Genomic DNA, 10,000 nt, shown 5'->3' on the forward strand with positions numbered 1-10,000 from the left:
TTGAACTGAACTTCCTATGGGAGATGAACAATAAATCAAGCAGTCGTTAAATAAATTAAATGTAAGTTATTGCTGTTAATATATTTTTTTTTTTGCCAATTGTGGTCAGGGGGGCGGTTTCACTCCCTCACCTCCACCTCTCGCTGAATACTAGAAAGGGGATATTTTTGGGGAGGTAAATAGGAGTACTTGCCTTTTTTAAGAAATGTTTTTAAGATTTTAAAAGTGGTCAAGGATTAAAGTGGAAATGATTTAATCCAAATAACTTTTTATCGTTTTCGTTTCCCCGTCAGTCAATAAATCTGTCGTTTGGCAGATTAATGTGGATTATTATTAATGTAAATCCAAACATGATGCATATCCTTTTTTTTTTTGTCTAATGTTTGGGTTTACTTTTATTTATTTTCTCTTTGGGAGGGGGGGTGTTATGTACCCTGAGACTGCTACAATTCGTATAGAAATATATTTTTGTTATTGCCTGGGGTAGTAAATATTTCATTTCACGGTAGATGTCTTTAGTTGGGTCCGTCCAGGTGGGAATAATGAATTGTCAGTATTGTGTTGCAGTGGTTTTGGGGCTCTGCTGTGAATCGAGCTGTTGAACGGACTTATTGTGACGTCATGGCCAGCTTCTGTATCGGACGTCGACCATGCTGGAGGGGACTCTTCCCTCGCGAACATGCAAGCCCTCTCCCTCGAATGTGTGTGCACTCCTTCCTTTAAAGACACTTCATATGGAGCAGTGGAGGCTTGGGGAGGGGGGATGCATACCTGTGTGCCTGAACCATTTAGAGTGCATGGGCTGGGACGTGGAGAAGAAAATTGGGTTGGATGGGCTCCTTTTAGTCTTTGTAGGATTCCGCTGTTTCGGAGTAAACGGAGGATTTTGATCCAAATGAACTGTGTTGCACAGAAATGAGGAGAAAAGTAGGAGGTGTGAGCAGTCGGTCTCCGTCTCTTTCTGCCTCGTCTCCTTTGCTGCTCCCCTTGGACTTTATATCCCCCCCGTCTTCTTCCCCTGGGGGACGTGGGGGACGTTTCTCTCCCTCCCCTCAAACTCCATCCTCTTTATCTTTCTGCATAAACTTTGGGATTTTAATTTAATATTTTTTACTGTACAAAGGAAACACAAACTGTGGACTCAAATACTGTTTTTTTTTTTTATAATAAAATGAAAATTACCAATAGTGAGGTGTCCTGGATGTTGAGTGTTTAGTTTGATGAATGAGAATATAGCTGTGTTTTTTATAAAGACCATGGCTCTGCATTTCCAAGACCTAAAAACTGGCTCGATTTTAATTTAGCTCCATCGCCATGGCAACCTATGCCACACACTTAAGGGACATCCATACTGGACAATAAGGACGTCTCCACGCTGGGTTTTATAATACTAACAGACGTAGGGATGATAGCTTGTTTGTTAGTGGGGACCCCTCCCTCCCAATTCCACTACTGTGATCCACACATACTGGGCCTGTGATTCAGAGACCATTAGCTTGCACTTGATGGCGTCACTTACAGTAATTTCACTTTCCTGAGAGCATCGCGTCCTCTAGTGGCGACACGCTGCAGTGAAGAAGAGTGGTCGCATAACACATTCTGTGGTGGAAAGCATCGATGTGTTGATTTAAAATTCATGACATAAATGAAACAAAAGTCATAGAACTAGTTGAAGCAAATGGCCTTTCGTGCAGGTGCTGGAGGTCGGCGTGGCTGAGGGTCATGATAAGGTGGCCCCAGCTGGGCCCCTGTGCCGGTGCTCTCTCTTCACAACGTTCTCTTGGAGCTCAGATGTCAGTTCTTTGTCCTCTTCATGTCACACATTGGATTTTTGATTGACTTAATAATTAAATTGTTAGAAAGCATGGTTGCGTGCATCGGCCTTGTTCGGTATGGCAATGCTGCGTGGTGTGTATATATATATATATATATATATACAGTATATAGTATAGTATTTTTTTCTAAAAAAGCATAAAAAGTTGTGATACCTGTTTGATATATAAAAGTATATCATGAAAGTCACGGTCTTGTCTTGGGAGACTCTCGTCTTGGTCACAACTTGATCTTTATGTGGTCTTAACACGGTCAACTGGTAACTTCTGGATTTGAGGGCGCTGTTGACCATAAAACAAAGTCAGTATCTGTTTGAAACAAGTGCAAGTAGGATTCATTAAATGGAAAACATGTCTGGATTTGTATGGACTGCCTCCAGCTCTTCAATTCACTTTGTATATCGTATAAATACACTAGAAACTTATCTTAAAAGTGCTTAAAAAACTGCCTTTGTGGTGCTGTGAGGTCTCCTTAACCCACTATTTCATATTGAGTGTATATTTTAAGTTTTTGACGTAATCCAACACGATAAATATTCTCCAGGAGACAGTTATTTTTGTACATATTTATTGGAAATGCAGTCAAAATAAAAATCCATTTTTAGAGAGAAGACATGTTTGACAGTTTTCAGAAAAAGACAAGTAACATAAATTAGTTTAGCTTATACGTACATACTGTATGACATGCAATAAATAATACCTCACTACAAGTTTGACCGAAAGTACATTTGCTTCCATTTGTACAAAGCAGAACAGCAGGGCTGTAAACTGATATTGTCTTTTGAAATGCACAAAGGCTAGTGAAAAGAGCGGACTATCAATTGGTAATACAAAAATAGAACCAGGTAGCATTTCATACTCGAACACTAAAAGGACAGACAGACGGCAAACACAACTGTGTATTTCTTTTTGTGCATCCAGCCTCCTTGAAATACAGAACTTCATCTAAGCAGGAAGGCGTGAATTCTTTCTCTTTGCTCCTTTTCTTTTGTGACAGAAATAAACCTCTTCAACAAACTACAGGACAGGCCTTTGTGCATGTGTGGCATAGACTGACAGGGCATGCAGCTATCTCTGTGCAAATACTGAAAAAAGAGCGACATCTTTACAAAACATTATTCGTAAGAAAGAGGAGCAACTGAAACAGGCCCCGAGAACAGATTTGAGTGTGTGACCGATCTGTGGCTGGAAAGCACTGAGGACGTCTGGAGGAAATAGCTGCATGGAAGTAATAATGTGGAGTGTTACGTTTGCTGGGTCAGCATGAGTCTCCTACTCACAGTGAACCCCAGTGACCCGGGGGGAATAAAACCTGCCCCTGGCAAACCACCTCGTCTGCTGGATTGAACGGATCGTTTGAGGACATAATGGGGGGGCCTCTGGCTTCCTCTCACCCTGAACTAAATGAGCCACAATGATAAAACGACCACTCATTTAAAAGGCAACAATGTCTTCACTGAACTCAGTAGGATATGAGTGTAGCTTTGTAAACATGAGAAATGACCTAACATACACAACTATTTACATGTACAAAATGAGTGGCAAGTCAAATCATGGTTATTTCGATCTCTCTTTCTCATCATTCAATAGCCTTTAAAGAAGCCTTCAGCCACCGAGGCTTCTTTAAAAGTCACCGTCAGACAGTTGACGGTGACGTCTGTGGAGATCACGTTCTTGGGATGCTGTGCTGCAGCGGGAGAACTCTGATCGCCCGGCGTCGTCACGGTGACTCTCTGATTGTCGCCCCTAGCTTCCTCCTTCGTCTCCTCAGTAGCGCCGCAGTCACCTGAGGTCTCGCTGCTCTTCTCGACGCTCACCATCACCGAGGTCATGTTGTCGGTCTGAGAAACACCGCTCCCTATCATGTGACCCTCCGACCCTGACTCCACACCCCCCCTCTCCTCCTCCTCCTCCTCCTCCTCCTCCTCCTCTCTGTCCCAATCCGAGCCGTCGCCCGCGGAAACCTCATCCTCCGGTATGGCCTCTGGCGCTGAGACACTGCCTTCTGATTGGTCGCTCGCAAACATCTGGTTCTGTATCGTTTCAGACGTCCCCCCGCCTGGTCTGTCTGCCCATGTTTGTGCACCTACCACTGTCAGGTCGGCGTCCGCCTTCTCCTCCAACTCCATCTCCAAGTCCTGTCGCTCCAGCAAGGGTGGGGAGCTGCACTCGGACCGACCTTGAAGTCCACAAAAAAAAACGTTAAAAACTTAGTTCATTTGTAGAAGTCAAAGGTCACGACCAAGCTATTGCTCTTGGAGGGGAATGACTTGACAAACCAACCGTATAAACTGTCCTCACGTATCTCCTCGGTGGTGCTCTCAGATTCCTGCTTTTCTTCTTCGCTGGTGCCCCAGTCCTCCTCAATGGGCTCTGCTTTCTTCCTCAGTGGAAGGAGGGTTTTGTTGGTGGGGCCCCCCTGGCCTCGTTTGGACAGCCTCTGCTTGATCTTCCTCCTGGCGAGACGGCGGTACAGGCTTCCCCGCTCGCCCTGGTCCACATCCGTACTCATGGCGCGGGTGAGGGAGAGACGCAACCGGGGGGTCGGCTTCTCCGAGACCTTGTTTGCGCTGCGGAGGTCCATGGCGAAGATGTTCTGGGGGCAGAGCAAAGGTGAAGAGCAAAAGGTTAACACACAAAATGTGTTCGAGTACAAGTCTGTCATCAGAATGTATTTGATGGACAACTGTGACACACAAGTCCTTCATGGGAAGTCTTAAAATATGCATCTTGTAATATTCTATTGTATTATTCTGTCAAGAAATCCCATTAAAAGGACCAAACCCAACAATGAACTGATCCTACTGGCTATTGACTGTGCATCTAACGCCTGATTAGCCGAGTCTTTTGTGCCATGGAGCTGCAGAGGAGTCGTGCGTCCGTGTACGGCGTCCTTTGAGCTGATGTTGCCTGTTAACCTGCTCACAGCGATGATGCTGACGTGCTGATATCTGTCATTAGCCATGTTATTTTGTTCATAAATCAGAGCGTAAGCTTAATAAATCGCATGAATGGACCCTGATGTTTAACTGGGTGAAACGCTCCTTGAGGAAGATGAACACTGTGGTTTATTTTGGGTCGTCCCACATACACTGCACAAAAAAGTGTAGTAGTCCGCTAAAAATAGTCTGCAACAACTTCAGCAGTTTGAGAGCGGTTTTAGTTTCCTTTCTTCCACACTCCTCGCTCCATTTCATTTCAGTCTATTAAAGCTCTCGTTATTGCCGAAACGCGTACGGGCGGCGTGTGCTGCAGGCAGCGCCACTCAGCTAATGAATACAGCTCATAAGTATGATGTCTCCTGAGCATCTGGATTTTACTCTGATGGTGTCAAGTTTTCTCATCGTGGGGCTTCAGACTTTAATGGTGTTGATCTTTATAGAGGAAACCTGACATCCCTGACTAAGAATCAGGGTGAAGACTTTCTGGAAGTAAAAATGCGCAAACGGCATTTATGACGGTGCGACTTCGTAAGACGAAGGAGAGAGGAGGTCAAAGTGTCGCTACCCGCAGGACGAGCCTCCTGGGTCGGAGTCCTTTCCGGCGGTAGGCCAGCGCTCTGATCTTCTCCTGACTGGAATAGAGAGAGAGAGAGAGAGGTAGAAACAGAGGGGCGAGAGAGGAGGAAAAAAACAGATTGTGAGCCGAGCAACTCAAAAGAAAAACACACAAAGTGCTTTGCAAGCATAAAGAAAAAAGTATACTCACTTCTCTTCATATGCCAGGACCAGGCGCGGGTCCAAAATGTTGTCCTCCGGTTCCCAAGTACTGTACCTGCCAACACGAATATTCATTCAAATAAGTCTGTCTATGTATCGATCTACCACTTCATCCGTGTGTCTGTCCACCTTCAGTGGTCATATCATTTTGAAAAGGTCATAAAGTTTGTACTGGAAGGATGAGGTCACTGCAGGATGACTCAAGGCTTACTCACTTTGGGGACCATCCCTGCCACTTCAGGAGATACTCCACGTTACCCTGAAGAATCACAAAGACAGAGAGAGAGGACGCTTAGAGGAGATGCAGCCCAACTCAGTAACACAATTTTAAACCTGGTTGGGTGTGATTCGGAGCGCTGCTGCTGGGGGGGAGAAAGGGGAGGCTCGGGGGAGGAGGGAGGGTCGCGGGCATTCTTCTCTCTTTTAAACTGGTGTTTTTTTTTCTTTTCTTTCTGTCAGATGACGTCAATGACAGCGGGACAGCAGCGTCTTTTTTTTTTTTTTCTTCCTCTGGCATCGCGGTGACGTAACCACACATGGCTCCGCCCCCCCCGGTTTTCCAGAATGTACGAGCTCGCGGTAGAAGGCGCCTCGCCGGGGCTTTCGATAGGTGGGGCCACGGGGACACGTAAACAACGTGGTGTTGCGCAACGTTCAACCAGCGAGCGCTGGAACGACCATCACAGAAAAATGAGTATCATCCCCCGGGTTGGTCCGCACAAATACAGCCATGTACCGTCTTTATATAAAAACCCAACTTTATGTAACGGGACACGAGCGGCACGCCGCGCTAAGTCAGCTCTTGTTGCACAACAACCTGCGTGTGCGCACATGCTGCGTCAATAACAACAATGTGCCGCTCGCTTAGTCGAAATCTCCTCCACTGTAAAAAAAAAAAAAACCCAACACATCCTAAATAAAAATAAATAAATAATGTGGTCACCATAACGCATTCGGGGGACATTACGCAGCAGTTTCCCAGCGACACTCTTTAAGGCTCTTAATCCACCGCGCACACTGTATCCGCGTCCCGGCTGTCAGGGAACACACCCCCTTTTCATAATACTACTACATCTGCCCAAATACTACTACATCTCCCCAAAGGTCCCCTTCAAAACGCGTTTACTGCAGCGGCATCTGCACAGGAAGGTTCCAGGACGAGACCCGGGCTGCGAAACACCGTTAAACTATGCGGTTCGTCTACAGCACGGATTAGTCCACGGGCAGAGTGCGCAGCCTGGTTTTGGTTAAACGCAATGCTCATCAGCATTGAACAAAACACACAGGTAAATAAGTTGCACAAGTTATATTAGTATATTAGAATATATTAGTAGTATTAGTATCACTCTCTACCTTTCTCACTCTCTTCTTGGTGATGGACTCCACGGCGAACACTTGGTCTCCCACTGAAGACAGCTCCATCACGCACGGTGCTCCACACGCTCCAAGGAAGACGCGGACTGTGTCCCTGCTGCTCTGCAGGAAGACAAGACAAACCAGCCTCGATCTAGAGGACGGAAAGACAAAGACAAAAACTTCTTCTTTTCCAGCTGGGTTTTATGCTCCAGGTGAGAACACTTGCTCGGAAAGGCTGAGTCTCTGCGCTCCCCTCACTCCAAACTCTCCAGCTGCCTCCCCCACTTTTTAAAATCTGCGACACAACATCACAGCGCAGGACAACGGGCTCCTTTAAGAGGAGCGCGCCGCCTTTCCATTGCGTAGTGCGCGGCCTCGGCGTGCGTGCGCGGCCCCGTGAGCAAATTGGAGCAGAGTGCAGAGGAGGAGGAGGAGGGGGAGGGGCTGCGTCGGGGGGCGGGTCACCGCGTCAAGGTTACGTTGAAGTCAGGGGGGCGGGGGAGGTGGGGGGGGGGGGGGGGGCTTTATTTAAAATATCGCCATCAAACCAATTCAGAGGAAAGAGTCTCCTCAGGTTTCATTTCAAGGCCAAAGTTTAAAAAGACTTTTAACTTCAGGAAGATCCAAGGTGACTCAACTTTTCATTTTATTAATTGTCAAACTTGTACAACAACTTTTAAAAGTGTGTTATTGGGAAATATGCTGATTTGGATAAATTCAGAATTAGAACCTCATTGTCACATCTGTATTCAGGTTAAATCTGGAGCCTGCGGCTGGTTAGCCTAGCTTAGCATGACGATTGCACTTGTTCCCTTATTTTTAGTGTTTATGCTAAACTAAGCTAACCATCAAGAGGTTGTGGCCTAACGTTTCCACCGGAAATCAAATACGATGATTGCCCAAAATGTCCAACTATTCCTTGGAGATATTAAAAAACAGAATCCCACATCAATCCAACCACAGCTTTAAGGACTATTCTGTTTGATCAACTCTGTGCTCTTTCAAAAGTAAACTACAGTAAAGTGAGTTTGTTCAGTGAAAGCACAAAACAGCTTGTGTAGTTTTATGTAACAGTGGTGAAGGCAGGAAAGATCAGAATCTGTAATGAAAATGAAAGCCTCGCTTCACTTTAATGGAGATGATCACCACTGCAGCCATGTTCGCTCTAAATATGGAACTACACAGCTGAAGACTACATTTTACATCCTGAACACTAAGGAGTTTCTCTGCAGAGAGCAGTACAAGAAATACTAGTGCAACACGGATAAAGATCTCAGTGAACATAATGACCGCTGAGATGTTGCGGCTAACATTTATCAGAGGACTGATTCTTAAAATCCCTGCCCAGTGGTTTGTTCACAGCCACTGATTGCACACACTAATCCACTAACCCATACCTGAAAGTGTACTGGTCCACCCCCCCTCAGGTGGGGACAGCTCATAAAGGTAATTTGACTGCTGTGGAAAAAAGGAAAAAAGGCCCGGAGCTTGTCTCCCATTATTGTCTATTGAGGGTGGTGTGGATCAGTTTACAGTAAAACTCTCTGTGACTCCAAACACACACACACACACACACACACACACACACACACACACACACACACACACACACACACACACACACACACACACACACACACACACACACACACACTTACATTGTCCACTTTCTCTCTGCACCTGGAACACTTGCATCACTTACGGGCATTGGGTGTCATGGCAACAGTGTCTAAGGCAACGGCAGAAAAGCTGCATGTTGATGATGATAAGACAAAAAGAAATTTGACAAGCAGATCATGGCTGAATATGCCTGCTTTGGTGACCTTTGACCTCCAAATCCCAAAGAAAGTCGAATAATAATCAATAATATTTTTACAGCGACATATAGAATCTGTGGTATTACAGTCAGTGAAGTAAAGCAATTTGAGATGGATTAAAGGCTTAAAACCAGAACAAAAAATCTATTTTTATGTGTGTGGCTGTAGAACTTTGATATAATTAGTGGCCACTAAGGACTACTTAAATTATCAATGAATCTTTTAATTATTGGATTTTGTAGACAACATGACAGTTAACATGACAGTTAACTTAGTTCCTAACATAGACAGACAAAAATTAGTTTATTTCTGTGAATTTTGCTAAAAAAAACGAGCAAATGATTAATGGAAGCAGTTGCAGCTTCATCACTTGTGGAGTGTACGGCCGCACACTCAGCAGCTTATTCACCTCACTGGTGTTGGAATCAAAGGGATTCAGTCCGTCACATTCAGAAGGAAGTTGGATCTGCAGAGACAGATCAAATAAACTGGTAAACATCCACATTCAAACGTCACACCTCCAGTTTTGTAATGCAGTTTAAGTTAAGAATTTCTCCCCTCAAGCCCAAAGCGAGATAACCTTGATGACATCACCATGAGATCATCAGGGTCGGACTACAGACGAAGGGACAAAGAAGACATTATACTAATGTTACTGGTACTCTTCATGCAGAGTAGACCGACTTAAAACAAGTGAAATAAATAAAATGCCCCATATAAATTGATGCACACGCTCATGTGATCTTACTGTGCTTTAGTGTTTGACCCCTGGTTAGACCCCCCCAGGAGCGCGCTCCTCTACCGGGGCCCCTCTGAACGTGGATTACGGGATGGAAGCAGCACTTTTCCGGTAAGGAGGAGGTTATAGCAGCAGTTCAGAAAAGAAACACGTCGATCACGTGACTTGTTATTTGCCCGGATACTGCTGTATTCGAGCTGAGGATGGAGCGGCAAGAAAAACCCAACACGGCGGGCCGGATCAACGCGTTCACTCCCACCCACGTGTTATGACTCACGCGTGACTCACCAAACGTGACGGTAAGATCAGCGCCACTTCCCTGGAATAATAACAGGGGGAGAGAGGGGGGGAGAGAGAGAGGGGGGGAGGTTTACAGGCTCATACCGGGAATCCGCGCGTTTCTGCTCCAGGGCCCCTTTGCCCGGACGGGCTCGCAGTTCATTTATGTTCCGCCGTTACAGAGGTGCAACATCTGGGGAGATTAGACCATACCAGATGCAGCGGTGAAACGATAGAAAGCTGCCCGGCACCACGTGG

The 10,000-nt window shown here is 45.6% G+C and overlaps 2 protein-coding genes and 1 long non-coding RNA gene across 14 annotated transcripts in view; 2 read left to right on the forward strand and 1 right to left on the reverse strand.

Annotated features, from left to right (window-relative positions):
• Nucleotides 1-1,187, forward strand: part of ep300b (EP300 lysine acetyltransferase b) — a 28,018-nt gene extending 26,831 nt beyond the window's left edge. For all 11 annotated transcript variants that reach the window (XM_078084672.1, XM_078084674.1, XM_078084675.1 and 8 more), the window contains exon 30: nucleotides 1-1,187. This exon is cut by the window's left edge and continues 3,539 nt beyond it. The gene's annotated coding sequence lies outside the window, so the exon portion shown is untranslated.
• A 1,199-nt stretch (nucleotides 1,188-2,386) lies between these two features.
• cbx7a (chromobox homolog 7a) lies at nucleotides 2,387-7,232 on the reverse strand. Of its 2 annotated transcripts, none has more exons than XM_040190281.2 (6): nucleotides 6,905-7,232; nucleotides 5,767-5,810; nucleotides 5,541-5,606; nucleotides 5,340-5,406; nucleotides 4,116-4,428; nucleotides 2,387-4,011 (listed from the first exon to the last, which is right to left on the reverse strand). In XM_040190281.2, exons 1-6 carry the CDS (start codon nucleotides 6,971-6,973, stop codon nucleotides 3,416-3,418), a joined length of 1,155 nt encoding a protein of 384 aa, XP_040046215.2. In that variant the 5' UTR covers nucleotides 6,974-7,232; the 3' UTR covers nucleotides 2,387-3,415. The 2 variants fall into 2 exon arrangements, with proteins under 2 accessions (XP_040046215.2, XP_040046216.2); XM_040190282.2 differs by having other exon boundaries at nucleotides 4,134-4,428; nucleotides 6,905-7,217.
• Nucleotides 7,233-7,460: 228 nt separating this feature from the next.
• The window catches only part of LOC120827421 (uncharacterized), a 3,258-nt gene continuing 718 nt past the window's right edge, over nucleotides 7,461-10,000 (forward strand). The window contains exon 1 of the long non-coding RNA XR_013451438.1: nucleotides 7,461-9,762. This is a non-coding gene — a long non-coding RNA (uncharacterized LOC120827421). The remainder of the gene's footprint in view (nucleotides 9,763-10,000) is intronic.

Source organism: Gasterosteus aculeatus, chromosome 11, assembly GCF_964276395.1.
Source record: "Gasterosteus aculeatus chromosome 11, fGasAcu3.hap1.1, whole genome shotgun sequence".
Classification (NCBI taxonomy): Eukaryota; Metazoa; Chordata; class Actinopteri; order Perciformes; family Gasterosteidae; genus Gasterosteus; species Gasterosteus aculeatus.